The 19,321-nt window shown below is 48.1% G+C and overlaps 1 protein-coding gene across 1 annotated transcript in view; it reads left to right on the top strand.

Annotated features, from left to right (window-relative positions):
- Positions 1–19,321, top strand: part of PARVA (parvin alpha) — a 160,101-nt gene that overhangs the window by 123,375 nt on the left and 17,405 nt on the right. The window contains exons 5-10 of the mRNA XM_062196486.1: positions 7,265–7,405; positions 10,098–10,213; positions 14,658–14,716; positions 16,967–16,986; positions 17,980–18,041; positions 18,529–18,597. Coding sequence (XP_062052470.1) covers positions 7,265–7,405; positions 10,098–10,213; positions 14,658–14,716; positions 16,967–16,986; positions 17,980–18,041; positions 18,529–18,597 — 467 coding nt within the window. The remainder of the gene's footprint in view (positions 1–7,264; positions 7,406–10,097; positions 10,214–14,657; positions 14,717–16,966; positions 16,987–17,979; positions 18,042–18,528; positions 18,598–19,321) is intronic.

Raw genomic sequence — 19,321 nt, 5'->3', positions numbered from 1 at the left:
ATAAAGTAAGATGCTTATTATGCCTAAGTAAGTATTTTTCATGATTCTCAAAAGATAAAGATAAAAGAACAAAAAAACTACCCAAATTGGACAGATAGATGTGAAAGAGAAGAAAATAGAGCTTCTAGAAATTAAAAAAATATATATACTAAATTAGAAAGCTGCATGAATTAGAACTGAACAAGGTGTTAATGAACTGGAAGAAAGCAGTGAAGAAACTACACAGGATGCAGGATGGAGAGACAACAAGGTGCAAAATCAGAATAAGAATTAAAAACATAGAGATGATCCTAAGAAGATCCAACATATGGCTAATTGAAATTCTAGAAGGAAATGAAAAAGAGAATGCAGTATTGTAGATATCTAAAAACATAGTGAACTGATAAAGACATGAGTCAAATTCAGGAAGCTCCGTGAATCACGAACAAGATAAACTGAGAAATGTACACCTGCAACTTCATAAGGAAACCTAACAACACTGAAGACAAAGAAATTATTAAAAGCAGAGAGAAAAGATTATTTATACGGGAACAATAGACTGAAAGCTGTCTTTGCCCAGGAGAAAAATACAAGCCAAAAGTTATTGAAATGATAGCTTCAAAAGGCTGAAAATATTGTCAAGTTATATGTTTATGCCAGCAAAAAAACTTTCCATCAAAAAGTGTGGAGAAAATAATAACTTTTCAACAAATAGAGAGATTTTACTACCAACAAACTCTCACTGAAGGAATTTCTAAAGAATGCATAATAGACAGCAGGAAAACAAACCCAAAGGAAAGATCTGAAATACAATAAAAAAAAAATTAGTGAGCAAAGATCGTCATGTGGTTTATTAACTTTAGGAATTAAGATAGAGCAGAATCCCATGCAACTATAGTACATACGTCATAAAGTATGTGATTGGATTCCAAGTGTGCTGAGACCATCATATTGTTTATTCTGTGGGTAAAGATTCTAATTAACTTAGGACTTTATTAAGCTCAACATGCATAAATTTTCTATGGTTGCCACTAAAATAATAGAAACAGATTGTGTAACCTCCCTCCTAATAATGGGGTAAAGAGGAAGTGACAGGGAATAAAAGCCTTAATTTAAAAGTCAAGTATGGAAAGAGAGGAAGGATTTGAAAGCAGAATAAATAGAAAGTCAAAATCAGTTGACAGAAGTGAATCCAAGTACATTGGTAAAGCCAGTCAATGTACATTGACTTTATCCATTTAGAGGAACAAAGACTATCAGACTAAAACAAAACAAAATCTTATTAAGTGCTATTTACAAGAGACAGTTTTAATAAATGAGGACAGAGGGAGGTTTGAAAGAAAAAGAGTGGAAATAATTCAGTATACTAGGCTAACACTAATTGAAAGAAGGTGGGGGCAACTATACATCATGCAAAACAGACTTCAAGGCAAATAGCATACCATAGGAAGTTACTATACATTGAGAAGGAATTAAAATCACTAGGAGAATATAGACATTTAAAGCTTATAAGTGCTTCTGTATGTCAAATATGTAAAAATTTTAAACGACAATCACTATTTCAAGAACTTGACAGTTCACTATGACTATGGCAAATTTTTAACACACTTCTCTTAAAAACATTACCAAGGAATAAATTAATAAATAGAGAAAATTTGAATTAACCAGCTCTAATTAGTCTGCATATAGCAAATGATATACCTCCAAACTTATATATTCTCATTTTTTTCAACTGTTTGTGGAAAACTTAAAAAATTTGACCATGTCAATAGAACAGATCTCAACAAATTAGCATACAGAACATTCTCTGTGATGCAATTTGAAAATTTAACTCTCCCCATACATTTGGGAAAACAGACTTTTAAGAATGCAAGAATCACTCATCCTAGAAAGAACACTTTAGATCTTCTAATTATTTGAAAGGTAGGGTCATTAATGCAGTGTGATGAGTATATTAGGAGTTATCTTCCTATATTCAGTACATATGGCTGTAATTCATTCTCTTTAAACACTGTCAGTTACAGAACTTGTAACTTAGTCATCGCAGTAAAAATACATAGCCCAGTTAAAGCCCATTGCTTCCATATTTATAATAAGGTTTCAATAAGCATCTAGTGTGTTACCAGCTATTATTGGTGGTAAAAATAAAAGCTGTCGCCTTACAGGTTTTCTTCTTATACACAGTCATCTTACTGATCCTCTTATTAGTTCTATTATTGTTTATTTGAGTCTTCAGCATTCCCTGGAATGCAAATAAGATAAAATATAGTCAAGTCTGCTTTGAAGCAATTATTTTCTTCTGTTGCTCCCCCCTACTTCATTTTTAAGGTATTCAACCCTCAAAATTTAAGAGGTCCACTCAAATGCTTTTATAATTAAATAATTGTACTCATTGTTACTAAGGATTTGAAGATTTTTTTTCAGGCTCTTAGTTCTGCTCTTGTTCTTTGTTAGGTTAATTTCAGGAAGCTATATGAAAATGTTCTGCTCAAATTTTATTCATGTTTTAAGTTTCATTCTTCTAGGAAACAATTTCTCCCATGTTTCCATAGTTCCACAAATTATTCATAATTAGTTTAAATTTAAGTGTACGGCATCAAAGAGATAACATGTGATTGAGACAGTTTTCTTAGGTGGATTACTTTGTGAATCTTCTAGTTGTTTTTGAAGTCAGCAATTCAAATCTATTTTTGCAGAAATTATTTTTAAGGAAATAGTGAAATATACTCAAAAAGTTGTGACCCGCAGACAGTACAGAATGGACTCCATTACCCTGAAGAGTGGAAGATTGAGAAGTTCTAACAGAGTTGTCATATGTATGAGGGTAGTTCAAAAGGTTTGTGGAAAATGGAGATTATTTTGCAGTTCATGCATAGATGGGCCTGTAAGAAGTTTCTGGAATGGATGGGCATTTGGCACCGTGGATAAAGTTAATGCTTGGGAGACCTGCATCCCATATAGGAGCTACTAGTTTGAGTCCTGGCTATTCTACTTCCAATCCAGCTAACGAGACCGTTGGCCACATATGATGACTTGAAGTACTTGGGTCCCTGTCCCACCCACATAGAAGACCATCTTGATTGAGTTCTGAGCTCCTGGCTTTGGCCTGGCCCAGCCCTGGTTGTTGCCAGCGTCGGGGAGTGAGCCAGCAGATGAAGGACCCATCTCTCTCCTTCCCTCTCTCTTTCTCTGCCTTTCAAATAAAAAATGAAAATATATTTTTATTTAAAAAAAAGTTATGGAAATTGCATAATATGAAGACACTATGCATGGATTTCAATGTTTTTTGCACCCAAATAAGCATCTGTGAATTCCATTTTCCACAGATTTTCTCAAGTACTGTCACTGTTCTCCAGTTCTCTTCAGACACTAACTGAGTGTCTTAATACCAAATTCTGACACTAACTACCCACCACTAGCAGGCCCCTATAAGCTAGGGGGCTCAGTCCCACAAGACTGCTCCCACTTCAGATGCCAGCCACAAAGGCCAGCTTCCTGTACTCCTTACCAACTGACTAGAGATCAGGGGTTCCCAGGACCATCTTCTCTGATTTTCCAGAACCACTCCCAGAACTCAGGAAGACACATGTGTTTACCTGTCTATTATAAATGATACAGCTGAGGAATAGCCAGATGGAAGAGATGGACAGGACAAGGTGTGGGAGAAGGGGTGGATCCCCCGTGCTCCCTCCAGGCGCACCAGCCTCCAGCCTCTCGGCACGGTCACCAGCCTGGAAGCTCTCCAAACCTCTTTGGTTAGAGATTTTATGGAGTTGTCATTACCTAGACCCACTTAATTAAATCAGTGGCTACAAGGGATTTGCTCTGTCCCTGTCTTTGTCATCTCCCTGTAGGTGGTGGAGGGTGCTGAAAGTACCAAGCCTTTCATCAGGATTGATTCCCCTGGCAACAAGCCCCACCCCCATCCTAGGGGCCTTCCAAAAGTTGCCTCAGTAACATAAACTTGAGTGTGGTTGAAAGAGGCTTATTATGAACAACATCTGTATTACTCCGGATTTCTCTGGAGAACTAGGGACCAAAACTGAATAAGCTAACTAGAGATGCTCCTGTTAATCCTGTCACTCAGGAAGTTACCAGGGTTTTTACAACTCTGTACCATATGAGGAGTGGGGAAACCAAATGTTTATTTCTTGTTATGTCACACCAGTTTTTACAAAACAAGAATGAAATACATAACAGTGCAAGAAAAAGCTATTGACCTAGAAAACAGACTCAAAGACCTAAGCCATTCACTCTTGAGTCCAATGCCAGCAAAAGAGGATCCATGGGAAAACGCATAGACAATGATGTAATGATGCAGCAGGGCCGGCAGAGAAGTGGCTTACAGGCCTCCCCCTACCCTGCCCAGCCCACTCTCAGCTCTTAATCTGTCTGGCAGTCTCTCCCACTGAGCCAAGATAAAACTTGACATGTTTCTTAAGCATTCTCTACCCAGTGTTCGAATTGCAATGAAATGAAAACAACTTGCTTCTATAGAAACGGTTACATTATCCCAAAGTGAGAAAAAAAAAAAAAGGATGGGGCTTGCTATTTTTTTCAGGACAGGACCCAAGGTAAGAAGCAGCCTGGCAATGGGAAAGGCACCCAAGGTCTCCCAGGTTTAACAGTCAAGAAATAGGCATTTAGGTGCAGGCTGGTGAAGTTCCTGACTTCAGAAATAAAGACTGTTAAGTTGAAGCAACTAAAAAGAAAGAAAATGTTTCAGGGCATTACAAATAAAAATGGCCCCAGATCACCCTGCCAAGGTGCTGGAATGAAGTCCTGGGTCCAAGGAACCGGCAAGCTCCTCTTCAAAGGACTCCCCACAGCATATCTGGCTTAAATTAGCTAGTGTTACCTAACAGTAGAATACAGCTTGGAAGCGCTAGGCTGGCGGAACCACTGGTGCAAAGGTGCGTTTGTGTGCATTCCCCCCCTTAAAATGTTTGGATGAAGGCGTGAGGAGCAGATTAGGTGAGCCTAGTATGTTCCATCCTGGAGCACAAATTTGTTTTGTTCTTCTTGATAGATTAAAATACAAGTTTAGATTAAGAAAATGGTTAGACTGGCCACTTCAGTAGCAAGGGGTGATGTGATCGCATAGAAGAAACCCCGATTTGAAAGCACACCCCTCAGAGGAAATCATTTTCCCAGAACTGTTACCCAGTGTTTTCTTACGGTTAGAATTTTGATTCTACACATGCGGAAGGTGCCCTGGCAGGTGCTTCAGTCACAGAAGTGACCCTACTGTGAAGAACCATGACCAAGTTCGCCCACATTCAGACACTGGTAGCTCCTGTTTCTTCTGACTGGCAGCAAGTGTAGGGTAACACTGATTTTAAGACACAGCCTGAGGGAAAAAAAAGGGGGGCCCGGCGCCGTGGCTCACTAGGCTAATCCTCCGCCTGCGGCTCCGGCACCCAGGGTTCTAGTCCCGGTTGGTGCTTCAGGTTCTGTCCCGGTTGCTCCTCTTCCAGTCCAGCTCTCTGCTGTGGCCCGGGAAGGCAGTGGAGGATGACCCAATGCTTGAGCCCTGCACCCGCATGGGAGACTGGGAGAAGCACCTGGCTCCTGGCCGTAGCAGTCACTTGTGGGGTGAACCAGGGAGACCTTTCTCTCTGTCTCTCTCTCTCACTGTCTAACTCTGCCTGTCAAAAAAAAAAAAAAGCCTGAATTTAGGGTTATGCATGCCTTTCAGCTGAAGAAATGTGACACATCAAGTTGCCTTCCCAAGGGATGGTTGGTTGGTTGGTTGGTTTTTGATAGGCAGAATTAGACAGTGAGAGAGAGAGAAAGGTGTCTTCCTTTTTCTGTTGGTTCACCCTCCAAATGGCCGCTACGGCCGGTGCCAAAGCCAAGAGCCAGGTGCTTCCTCCCGGTCTCCCATGCGGGTGCAGGGCCCAAGCACTTGGGCCATCCTCCACTGCCCTCCCGGGCCACAGCAGAGAGCTGGCCTGGAAGAGGGGCAACCAGGACAGAATCCGAAGCGCCAACTGGGACTAGAACCCTGGGTGCCAGCGCCGCAGGCAGAGGATTAGCCTAGTGAGCTGTGGCGCCGGCCTTCCCACTGGCTTTAAAAGAAGTTGCTTAAAGAAGGTAAATGTGTGATTGTATGTGACGCAAAACAAGGGCTTTCAGTGGGCTCAGAGGAAAATGAGTTAACAGATAGCACACAGTTTCCATGAACTTGTTGAAGCCCCTCGTATTGTACTAAAGGTGTGGACAGCATGCCTTGGAAAAGGACGTGACTGACAGCCAAGGGAAAGCAGAGAAGGCTTGCCAGTCGGCACGGACATGCCCGTGGAACTGGCAGAATGACGGAAACAGTTCAAATACAACAGGCTCACTTGAAAGTCCCACTTCTGCGGTCCCGGGACCTTCAACTTGGGGATTTGAGACACGGTCAAAAGGCTTTCACATTACTGGTGCCACCATCAGCCGGGAAGGGCATGGCAGTGGCCTTCCCCTAATGAGCGTCCAGTACAGCCCATGTCTGTGGGTTCTACATCCACAGATCCAACAGACTTCAACAGACTGCAGGCTGAAACATGTACAGGAACTGTACAAACCATGCACAGGTAGTGTACTTTGTAGTCATTATTTTCTAAACAATACAGTGTATCCACCATCTATATAGCACTTATATTGTACTAAGTATTATACATAAAGTAGAAATTATTTAAAGTGTACAGGAGATGGCTCCACCGTAGCTCAATAGGCTAATCCTCGGCCTGCGGCACCGGCACACCGTGTTCTAGTCCTGGTCAGGGCACCAGATTCTGTCCCAGTTGCCCCTCTTCCAGGCCAGCTCTCTGCTGTGGCCCGGGAGAGCAGTGGAGGATGGCCTAAGTGCTTGGGCCCTGCACCCCATGGGAGACCAGGAGGAAGCACCTGGCTCCTGGCTTCGGATCAGCGTGGTGCGCCGGCCGCAGCAGCCACTGGGGGGTGAACCAACGGAAGAGGAAGACCTTTCTCTCTGTCTGTCTCTCTCACTGTCCACTCTGCCTGTCATTAAAAAAAAAAAAAAAAAAGTGTACAGGAGGATATGCAAAAGTCATAATTTTTGTGTGTGTATGTGTGTGTGCAAGAGAAACTCGGGCATCTGTGAATTCCGGTATCCTGGAAGGGTTCTGGAACTACTCCACTGTGGATACGGAGGGAGCACTGTGCATGTGTGTAGAATGTGTGCGTGCCTGCATGTGAGCACAAACAGATGAGTAAATGCAGGAGTTGGGGTTGTCTGTGCCCCAGTGCAATAGCTGTTCTCTTTGCTTTGTCATCCCAGAGAAACTCGAGAGCGAGAAGCTAAATGTCGCCGAGGTCACCCAGTCAGAGATTGCTCAGAAGCAGAAGCTGCAGACCGTCCTGGAGAAGATCAACGAGACCCTGAAGCTTCCTCCCAGGAGCATCAAGTGGAACGTGGACTGTGAGTGGCACATGGGAGCTGTGGCTTGGCGCCGTGGGATCATGCCGTGATCTCACGGGCGGCTGCACACTCATTGATCTTAGCGCTAGATGCACCCTTCCTTGGAATTTGTCACATATATCCCTGGAGCAAAATGTCAAAATCCTGTGACCCCTCTCTATAAAAAGCTTTCCGTAGAAACTTCGTGTGAGATGGGCAGGGAAAGGAAGCTGAGGCTCACTGAGCGGCCTCTGAGAGCCAGCACTGCAAGGCCCGGGGCGAAGTGGCTTCGGGAAGCTGAGGCCCCCACGTCCACACAGCTGGGAGGCAGGGAGCAAGGACCCTGCCTGGCCCACGCCCACACTCTTCCACTCCCTCTCTGTTTTCTGGAAGGAGCAAAGATGCGGCTGAGAGCACAGCCACCTTCTCACAGCGTGCACAGCTCAAGGGTCTCAGAGCATAAACCACTCATGCTTTTGCTGCCTCTGCCTCAGTGGCCAGGAGTCCAAGATGGGCTCGGCATTAGATCCCTGGTCTAAGTGGATCCAGTAGAGACATAGAGACACCATATTTCCCACTAGAGGGAAAAATTTGTTTTGTTCTTTGCAATAGATGAAAACACAAATTTAGATTAATAGATGATAGCCCTGTGTTTGCCCTGTGTTTTAAGGATTAAGTACTCTATTGCATCCCTTAACTTAAATTGAACAATTCCCTGCAAAATAAAGGCGGGGGGCTGGGAGGAAAAGTGGGGAGATCTTCCCCTGTAGACTTAGAGACCCGGTGGCTGCTGTCTGCACTCTCTCGAGCAGCTTTCTAACATCTGACATTGGGGCCAAGACGCCAAGTACCTCCTTCAGCATAATTACACCTTTGTGTGCACGGTGGGCGGCGTGATGAGCTGCTTCACACAGTGCCCAGCGCTGGGAACAGAACATTCTCTGCCAGGTAGACGGAGGCACCTGAGGGAGGAGGAGGCGAGGTCACCGCCCTGGGCCCTGAGTGCTGTCTTGGAGAGGGGCTTTATCTCCTCGTGCGCCTGGGAGAGAAAGAAGAGGCCCGTCAGGAGCTGGGGAAACGTGCCTGCGTTTTGCAGGTGCACAGTAGTCCTGCACCTTCGGTCAGTCCCCCAAGGAAGAGCCCTGCTCAGTGTCCTTTGACCTCAGGTCTCAGGCCAATGAACAAGGACCTTCCCTCTGAACCTCTGAAAAACAGAACACAGCGCAAGCCCCTGTTTAACTTAACACTGGGCAAGGCTGAGATAGAAGAACAGAATTTTTTAAAAAGTCCAATCAGGAACATTGTTGTCAGTGGCTCTCAATGATTTGTTTGATTCATGCTTACTTAATGTTTATGGCAAATGTAGTTATCCATATGACCATCCCGATCTAGCTGTTTTCATTCTTTTCCCATTACTGGTCAAAGCAATGCATGTTTTTACTTGGTCAAGTCATATACACTTTTATTTTGTTATTTTAATAGTACATCATACATATTTTATGTATACCATTGTGATCTTTGTTGTTATAATTTTAAAAATATTTACTTATTCATTTATTTGAAAGATAGAGTTCTAATGGCTGCAACAGCCAGGGCTGGGACAGGCTGATGCTAGTAGCCAGGAATTCCATCCGGGTCCCACTACATGGGTGGCAGAGGCCCAAGCACTTGGGCCATTATCCTCTGCCTTCCCAGGTACATTAGCAGGGAGCTAGATAGGACGCAGAGCTGGGGTTTGAACCAGCATTCCGATATGGGATGCTGGCATCACAAGCAGTGGCTTAATCCTCTGCACCACAATGCCAGCCCCTGTCATGATAATTTTTGATAGCTACTTTTTTTTCATGGAGTAGACATCCCATAGTTAACTTAAACCCTGGGTTGCTGTTGGTCTTTTTTTAGGATGTTTTCCAACTAATTGCTAAGTATCAGATAATGGCCAGATGGGGCCAGCGCTGTGGCATAGTGGGTAAAGCCACTGCCTGCAGTGCTGGCATCCCATATGGGCACTGGTTTGAGTCCCAGCTGCTCCACTTCCGATCTAGCTCTCGGCTATGGCCTGGGAAAGCAGTAGAAGATGGCCCAAGTCCTTGGGCCCCTGCACCCATGTGGGAGACCCAGAAGAGGCTCCTGGCTTCGGATCCGCACAGCTCTGTCCATTGCAGCCATTTGGGGAGTGAACCAGTTTATGAAAGACCTGGGTGCTGAGCGCATAGAAACTGTTCCCATAAGCTGCCCAGGCACTGTGAGCGTCGTGGCCTGTTCCTTCCTGTTGTGTCTGTGTGTATAATAAATGGTATGTATGATATATTCTATACCTAGAGTATATGTGTGTATATACGGAGATACGTTTTTACAAAAATGAGATCAACCCATATAGGTTGTTTGGAAGCTGTGTATCTTTACAAATCATTAAATATCCTACATGTCACTTTTAATACTTTGTGCTATGACATTGTATGGACAGATCATAATGTATTTAATGATGGATTTGGGGTTATTCTCCATTTTTCACTAGTGTAAATACAGACTGGTGAGCTCTCTCTGCCCTTAGGCATAATTACTCCTTTAGGATAAACACTTAGGAGAGGTATGTCAGGACCAAAGGTTTATCCATTTCTAAGGTCACAGTGCATATGGTCAGATTGCCTTGTATCTGCACATATTGCCTAGGCCCCGGAAGAAGATGATGTACATCCTCTTTTCATTTCAGCTGTTCACGCCAAGAGCCTCGTGGCCATTCTGCACCTGCTGGTTGCTCTGTCTCAGTATTTCCGGGCACCGATTCGACTCCCAGACCATGTTTCCATCCAAGTGGTTGTGGTCCAGGTAAGACAGATTCTGCTGCAGACATCTGCTCCTGTGTGGGGCTGAGGTGGCCGAGTTCCTGGGACAGCTACAGCCCGTGTCTGGATTCTTAGCAGGGACGGCTGGATGAGGCTGAATGCGCCTGGGTGTGTCCAGGGCCACGTGGGTGAGCTCTCTGGTGCACATTGGCATATCCCTGATGAGTGTGCAGAGAATGGATGAGTGTGTGCTTGTGTCTGGGACAGCCTTAATGTGGGCCGTGTGCTTGTCGTATACATGTTTTGTTGGGAGGTTGTCTGTGCCATGCTTGAGTGTGTGTGCGTCGTGCACTTGTATACAGGAGGCACAGGGTATCTTGCAGTCCGTGGAGAATGTCATTCTTCTAGTTGTTAAACCAATGACGCACAGGTCTTGGGGGGAGACAGGTAAGTGTGCACGCATTTGTGTGTATGCACTTGAGAAAGACCCTGAGTTGCCAAGTCCATGTGGAAGGCACTGATGCTTTTCAGCTGCCCAGAGCAGCACGGCTGGGATCTCAAGTCATCTTTTCCAGATTGTTGGATGGAATTTCCATCCACATACGGCTGTATAATTTCCACAGTGAGGGTGTGCTCTCTCCCCATGACTATCCCACTCTGCTCCTAACCCCATTAAATACTCAAATTCAATCTTATTTTCCAACGTCTGCCCATTTAGCAAAAGGTCATCATTTTGTTTGCTTGTTTGTGCTCTTTTCCAAATAAACAAGCAGCAAGGGAGGACTCCCCACATGTTCAGGGTGATCCAGGGCTCTGGAATAAAGAACAGTACATCAGCTGTGCCAGGCCTCGGGGAGGAAAAGCTTTGAGGGCTGGCACGCTTTGCCTGATCAGGCCAGTTTCTGAGCTAAAAGGACTTGGAGCTGGGCCTCAGTGATCAGATGTTAACAGAAAAGGAGACATGATGGTGCTTCTGAGCAAGTGCCCCGTGAGAAAGTGTTTCTTCCACACCTTTGGGGTACTTAACTCTGCTGAGCATCAAGAGGGCATAATAGGAATATGATACCTTGGCTCGGCCTGCCAGGAGATAGGACTACAAATAGGAAGCCGGCAGGGCTGTCTGCAGCCCACAGACATTGCACGTGCACGTGGCTCAGACACCGCGGGCAGCTGATGGACAGGTGCTAATTGTCCTTGCTTCCCGAGCTCTTCGCCTGTGTCAGGTCTGGTGCTCAGCATCTCATGCACACTGCGTTTGTGCGCGCTTATGTGTATAGCCAGCCCACAGCCTCCTGCGACAAGCATCTTCCTCGTCACCCCAGGCCAGCTCCTGTCAGTAATCTCTGTGTCCATCCACTTCGTTATGTTTTTCGAAACTGTAAGTGGGGACTCTTCGAACTGCAAGAGTGCATGTCAAAACCCATAGAAGACAAATCCCGACAGTGAACCTGAGTAAAGCGATGTTGGATGACCCTGGGGGGTCAGTGTAGGTTCATCAGTTGTAGCAGCTGTACCACTGTTGTGGGATGTTGCTGGTGGGTGATGGTGTGTGTACACACACATTCAGCGTATATGCAGGAAATCACTGTACCTTTCTCTCCGTTTTGCTGTGAACCTAAAACCACGCTGAAAACATCAAGTCTGATTCTGAAAATCCTGATTTCTGGAGTAGTTTATTAAAGAGTCCTTCAGCAACTAACCTATCGCTGGCATTGCAAATTGTGGAAAATTTCTTCTTGAGTAAACACAGTCATTATATTCATTTATTAGTTCTTTCCTTGCTAGTGGAGATAAATACTTCCATGCAAATTGCCGTTTTGCATCTTTTGTGACAATGCATTCTGATTCTTTGCCTGTTGGTTTATTGAACATCTTTGTATTTTTCCTATCAGCTTGGATAAATAGCTCGCTGATAGAAATAATAGAATATGCTTGTTTGGGATGGCTTCAGGCAAAAGAAAGCTAAGGTTGAAGATCTGAGCAGGCCAGAGGCGGCTCCTGTTTTGAAACTGGGCCTTGTAGGCCTGCATCTCATCTCGGGCGGGCGTGATTTTGAGCTCAGTTCTAGGCTGTCAGAAGGCAGCTGGCTTCATTTCTCCTGTGGGCAGCATCGTTAGCATGACAAAAGAAAGAGAACAAACCTGTCCATGCACGTTGTAGGGTGTTTCGGGGTGTTTTGCTGCGTCAAGGTGTGAGATGCAGAACAGGCAGAGAGTCACTGGAGACCCCTCTAGGGGACAAGGAAGGATGGAGCTGCTCGGGCTGCTGCGTGAGGGGCCGCTTAACCCTGACGTCTTTTCCGTTCTGATTCCGCATGAAGCCGAAGATGAGGTTTCCTGTCTGTGAATGGCCTCGCCAGACAGGGACACAGATTCCATGAGCCTGTTGTGAAAACCTTACAGGTGGGGAAACGGGGTTTGGGCAAAGTCCCGACTTAGCGTCACCCTGGCCCCTTTAAATCGTGTCCGCCTGCTCGCTTCCGTTTTCACTCTGACAGTCCATCCTGCTCCGTGGAGCGGAGCGCAGAGTCTGGGCCTTCTCCACTCTGCCCTTCCCACTGCAGAAGGCTTTTGCAAGGATGCCAGTGCCGGGGCTCTTGGGATGCTTGTGGGTTTGGGTGGGAGGCTCAGCTGAGGCACCAGTGTGCAGACGCTCCTCTGAGCACGCCTCTGAGCCTCTAGAAAGAGGAATTCACACTGAAAACTGCCTGCCGTGCCCTGACTGCTGCCAAGGGTCCGGTTCTAGCTCTGCAGGGACCTGATGGCGTCGGCCTCTCCATGCCCATCAGAGGTCCTCCCAGGCCCGGAGCCCCTTCGCTTGGCTGCCCTGCCCACCTACCTCTAGACCTGTGCTCAGAGCAGCCCCTGACTCACGGCAGCCGCCCCCTCTCCCGACAGCTCCCTGAGCACGCTTGTGCTGTCCAGACTCTGCCTTCTGGCCTAGAGTGACTTCTCTGTGTCCAGCCAAATCCCGGCTGTCCTTGAAGTTCCCGCTCCCTGCAAGCCGCCCTGACCATCGCTCGCTCCGGTCCTGCATTTAGCACCTCCTCTCTGCACAGGGCTCCCCAACATTTATTCCCCACCGCACTTTTGAGAGTAGAAGTGCATCTGATTAACGATTAAGCTGGGACATGGGGCATAAACCTGGACGGTGGAGGACAACCATCCCCTCGCACCTGCCTGTCTTGTCTTTCCTCTGAGTTCCTCCCGGCCACAGCCACGCCGTGTGCTCCGCAGCATTTGTTCTCGCTCCAGCGAGGCCTGTACGTAGAAGGCACGGGTGAATGTCATACAGAAGAAAGGAAGAGCTGATGGGAACGGGGTGGACAGATGGCCTTTTCTCAAATGAGCAGTTACCTGAGTAAGCGTGCACTTTAAAAAGTTTATTTATTTGAGAGGTACAGTTACAGAGGGACAGAGAGAAAGGTCTTCCATCCGCTGGTTCACCCCCTAGATGGCTGACATGGCTGGAGCCAGGAGCTTCTTTTGGGTCTCCCACACGGTTGTAGAGGCCCAAGCTCTTGGCCCAGGCCTTAGCAGCAAGCGAAATCTGAAGAACAACTGGGACTTGAACCAGTGCTGCAGGCAGAAGCTTAGTCTACTACACCACAGCACTGACCCCAAGCATGCCTTTAAAAAGTTCGTGGGATGGGGGAAACCCAGATGAAGCTCCTGGCTCCTGGCTTCAGCCTGGCCCAGCCCTGGCCATTGTGGCCATTTGGGGAGTGAACCAGTGGGTGGAAGATTTTTCTACCTCCCCTCTCACCATGTCAGCCCTTTTCTCCCCATTACCCTGCCTTTCAAATAAATAAATATTTTTTAAAAGAAAAAGTTCATGAGAAATGGAAGTAGAAGTTTATTTTGGTACAAAAAAATTGAAATCCTTAGGGTTTTTTTTTTAGAATATCCATTTTCAGTGAGACTCCTAAACATGCATGAATTTCAAAACTGCACCAAAACAGACCTACCTTTTAATCTCATTTTCCATGAACTTTTTAAAGTACTCTGATATTTCAAAGCTCCCATGTTTATTAGGGTTTTAAAAACAAAGTCCCCTGCCTTTGTCTGGATTCTCCACATTGGCTGGGGTCCCTGCCTCCAGCCCCCAGCTCTGTGTGTTTCTCCGCTCCCCCCTGCGGACCCAGCTGGAGGGCGGGCACACCCTGGCCTTCATTTCCATTGGGTTTACTGCGGATTACTCCAGGAGGCCCACGGTTTGCTTCCAGCAGAATGTCTTCCAATAAAGAAAGGAAAGATTCACCATCCAAGATACAGCCTACTTGTTTGGACTAAACACTAATTGCACTCGCATGCGAATGGTAGGGTCCAGCCCCGGCAAAACAGGGCATCTCTACACTTCTGCCACCATCCCGCCTCTGGAACGCCAGCAACTTTGTCACTATCAGCGATGCTCAGCAGTTTGTCTGTATTTTTTTAAAGCATATTTTTCTCTTCTCCTCCCCACGCCTTTCCCCACCCCCATTTCAGAAACGAGAAGGAATCCTCCAGTCGCGGCAAATCCAAGAGGAAATAACTGGTAACACAGAGTATGTCAACACCATTGTTGCCAGCGATTCTGTAATGGAACACAGATGTTTCTCCGAAATTCATCCATTTGCTGATATTTAGTTTTCATTTATTGGGATTGCAGGAGGATTAGACTTCAGCCAATGATGATAGTTTAGCCTTTTCCATGCATTCAAAACATGTCTCTCCATGCTGAAGGTACAAACTTGGGTGGGGAAGTGGGGACCGGGAATTAGCCATGATTGAAAAATTCTAATTTTGTGGCACTCCAGGAAAAAAGTGTGCCTAAAGAAGCCAACCAGCATGAAATCGGCACGCCATAAACATGGGGTTGAATTTAAACGATTAGCCTTCAAAAGGACGCTTTTTCTAAATCTGATTCATTTGGTCACGTGCCGTGGCCCCCAGAGCCCCCTTCTCTCCCTCAGAGTTGCTTGGGTGCTTTTTTCCCCCATTTACTTGTAGAAATTGGGCTATCTGAGCAGACCAGAGTTTGCCATGGGGGATGGGGGTTCTTTTCTGAAGCAGAAAGAGCAGGGGGGTGTAGGGGGTGCTGGGGAGGCCCTGAGCCCTGGCCCCACGCAGAGCCGGGCAGAGTCGGTTTTCAGCGTTCCCTGCCCCCCTAGCTGGTCCCCTGGAAAAGAGCAGCGTAGGGACGGAGCCGGCACCGCTAAGCCAGCCTACCTTGAGTTCAAACCCAGCTCTGCCACTCACTCACCCTGTCCCCTACCCTCTGTGACCCCAGTCTCTGAAGTGGGGAAGCATTTTCCTAAGCCTGGGAGGGGTGAGGAACCAGCGGGGTGCCTGCCGCACCTCGCTGCGCCTGCCCTCGATGGCCATGCTCGCTGCCTTTGCCCATCACCTTCTGCCCGCTAGGAAGCCCCCGAACTGCGCATGCGGGGGCTGTCAGAGGTGTGGTGCAGCCCTGCCCAAGATGTCTCGTTTATGGTCTGCAGAGACCCGGGCAGGCTCTCCATCACACCAGAGGCCTGCGTTGGTAGCCGGAGGGTCAGGTGAGATTCCTGGCCTTGGTGCTGTGAGGAGACAGGGCCAAGCTGGCTGGGGCAGGCCGGCCAGGCAGGCGCGACATTCTTTAGGGCCCACTGTTTCACACGCTGGAAGAAAAATACACCCGAGAGGGCCAGGGAGCAGCTGTGGAATCGGGAGCGTGCGGTGCGTCTGCCTCTCAGCTGCAGGCCACGCTTTCTGCAGCTCCACGCTGCCGTCTCTGCCGCAGGCGTGAGCCCGGATGCCCCCTCCTGATCATGGCCACGCGCACAGTGGACGAAGCAGGTTGGAGTCTGCTGATGCCCATGACAAACAAGAAGCAGTGATTGCACCCCCTAAGACCCACAGCCCCAGGGAGTTTAAGGAAACTGTATCCCAGTTACCATGGTCCACCCAACAGTTAACTCCAAGCTAGTGTAGTTTTCAGTATACTACCCGCACGTGGTCACTAAGTGGGTGATCGGCGTATAAGTGGATGAACCAATATAATGAGAACCAAAAATGCATTGAGAAAAAATATACTGGGGCTTATGGTAGCATCTTGCTAGACAGTAAATGCTCACAACATCCATTGAGGCATTTACCATTATTATCCTCATTTTAGACAGAGGAGACCTGGAACCCAGAGAGGGTCAGTGATTTGCCCAAGGTTACAAAGAGAAAAAAAAAAAACACAACTCAGTGGGACTTACTGCTAAGTGCTTCAGTTCGTAATACTCTGCAGTTTCTCTGCCACAAAGGCTCCATTCCTGGCCTCTCTGAAAAAGCCTGTGCTGGGCCCATGGCAGGTGCACCATGGTCGGCATCACAGGCTGGGCAGGAGAGAGACAAAGCTGGCGCCCCCAGTTACAGGCCGTAGCAACCTAGGCAGGGAAACTCCACACGCAGGAGTTGGGGTGGGAAGGGGCTCGCTTGAGCTCTTTCCCCAGGCACCCTGAGATTGTCCGCTGGGAGGAGTCCAGTATTCCTTCTTAACTGCACGTCATAATGCAATTCTATTTACAATAGGAAACAGTCCTTTAGCCATCACAAAACCAGGTTTTGTGCCCACCGAAGTGCACTGGGAGTGTCTGTGTAGCAGAGGGGAAAGATAAGGGTGATGATGAGGAACCAGAGACAGCACAGAATAAAAGGTTAGGGGAGGGAGGCATTCTGAGCTGCTTGGCTAAGGCCAGGCAGGGGGCGGGGCCTGCCGCAGTGGGGGCCTGGCCCCTCCCAGGGCCACAACAGCATCACTCTGACTCTCTCTCCTTTTCTTGCAGGGCTCTCTCCGGAAGGCATGGTGAGTAGCATGAGACTCTTGATCGTGGGGTCTGCAGCAGTCTGGGGACACAGCTGGCGGGGCGGGAAGGGACAGCAGCCTGGTGGGAAGAAGCCGCACCACCTCTGCACCATCTCTGGGAACTGAAGGGGCCATCGACTCCGTCCTGGGCTTCAGGGTGGGCCTGGCGAGGGAAGAAGTGTGTGACCCCCAGCCTCTCCCGGGGCTGCCTTCTCCCCCTTCCCTCGTCACAGCTCTGGGTTTGCTGGAGTCCCTGACTGGCAGCCATCGCCGTCAGTTTGGGGGCAGTTCAGCTTTACCCACTGGTGCACGAATGGCAGTTCTCGGATCCCAAAGCCCCAGGCTCATCCTGGGGACTCCTCCCTCCTCAGGTGCCCTGCACATCGTCACCGCTTAGTTCTGAGAACCTACAGGGAGCAGGGCTGGGCGGTGGGCAGAATTTTGCAATTGATCGTTTGTGCAGAACACGGCACACGTCAGCACACGCACGTCCCTTGCTAGGGGAAGCCTCCTAGTGGATGACACTTGTTGAAGAGGAAATGAAAGCCCAAAGAGGGGTCCATTTTCCATCCAAAGGCTCCTGCACCCCAGTCCCCTTGTCTATGCCCCTCTGCCAGGTTGTCTGTCTTGGGTGTTGTGTTTTGGGAAATTGGGGGCTGAATACCGTTGAATATATTCTACCTCCATAATGCTTCAGAATCAGAGGCTAGACTGACTCAGGATAGGATGGGACACAAATAGTAAAGAGAAGTGACTGGTTCCACACCCAACTGTCTGAGCGAGGCTCAGCTACCCGACGCCAGCCTGAAAAAGGGCGAACCCGTGTGCACGTGTACATGCGTATACACATGTACACACACAGAGGCCCCGAGGGTCAGACTCGACCCCCATCCCAGATTCTGAGTTCCTGCACAACCTGTAACCCAAAAACTTCCCCATTGCCTGCCAGGAACGTGTTCTGTATGCTCCTCCGTCTGTTTTCCTGTTTTTCAGAGCGTGATGCCTTTGACACCTTATTCGACCACGCACCAGACAAACTGAACGTGGTGAAGAAGGTGAGAACGGGGCACCCGGAAGGGAAGGAGAGACGCCAGCTGCCGCCAAGCATCAGGAGCCCAGCCCTGCAGCCCACAGGCCTCCCGCCACCATTGCTGGCATCGCGGATGCCGGCAGACACGAGGCGTCCCCGTGACGCCTGTTCTCCTGTCTGTTCCTCACAAGTGCCTCATTCAAGCCTGCCCTTCTCCCGGCGAATGGGCACACTGACCCTCCACCTTTTCTGCCCCCCTGTACAAAATTCTGTCAGCCTGGGTATAGGCAGCTGTGCCACAGGAGGGCTCCAGTGAGGCCATTATGTCTCTGCCTCCTTCCTCGTCTCCATCCCAGCCCCTGTCCCCACCCTGGGGCTCAGACAGTCCAGCCCTCATCCTGCCTCGGGACTCTGCAAAGCCTGGAGCCTGGGCCCAGCGCTCCGCTCCTCCTCGGGGCCCCGGGTCTGACGTTGTGAGTCTCCCGCTCAGCTCGTGTTTGCTTCCCTTTTAGACGCTCATCACCTTCGTGAACAAGCACCTGAATAAACTGAACCTGGAGGTCACAGAACTGGAAACCCAGGTGAGTGCCAGCGAGTGGACGCGGGGGTGGGGCTCTGCTCCACAGCTCCTATTCGAAGTGCCCCAGCCCTCATTGCATCGCTGGCCTGGAGTTTTCTGAGCAAAGCAGAGTGAGGGCAGAATGGATGGAATTTCTCTGTAGCTTTCTTCCAATTTTTTTATTTAGAAAAGTTGCAAGAATGACTACTTGGATACTACATCTTTTCTGTCTCTCCCGTAAATACCTCAGCATCCACCTGTGAGCCGCAAGTCCATTCACATCAGTAATCACAATCTAAGAATCTACTGCAAGCAATTTTTAAAAATTTATTTATTTTGAAAGAGCACACATGCGCGCGAGATTTTTCCATCTGATGGTCACTCCCTGTGTGGCTGCAGTGGCCAGTGCTGGTCCAGGCCAAAGTCAGGAGCTTCATCCGGGTCTCCCATGTGGGTGGCAGGGGCCCAAGGACTTGGGCCATCTTCCACTGCTTTCCCAGGCCATTAGCAGAGAGCTGGATCAGAAGTGGAGCAGCCAGAACACAAACCAGTGCCCATATGGGATGCTGGCATCTCAGGCGGCAGCTATACCCACTTTGCCACAATGCTGGCCCTAGTCTTGAGCAATTTTAACATTGCTTTGATAATCTATTCAGATGGATCATAGGAAATTGCTGACTGTGGCTGCGGCTGCTTTGGATCAACTAAAATGGCAACGTCAGACGGTTGGAAGTCCGTTGGGGTTC

Source organism: Lepus europaeus, chromosome 7, assembly GCF_033115175.1.
Source record: "Lepus europaeus isolate LE1 chromosome 7, mLepTim1.pri, whole genome shotgun sequence".
NCBI lineage: Eukaryota > Metazoa > Chordata > Mammalia > Lagomorpha > Leporidae > Lepus > Lepus europaeus.
The sequence above is the reverse complement of the archived record's forward strand: the minus strand, read 5'-3'. Positions and strand labels throughout refer to the sequence as shown.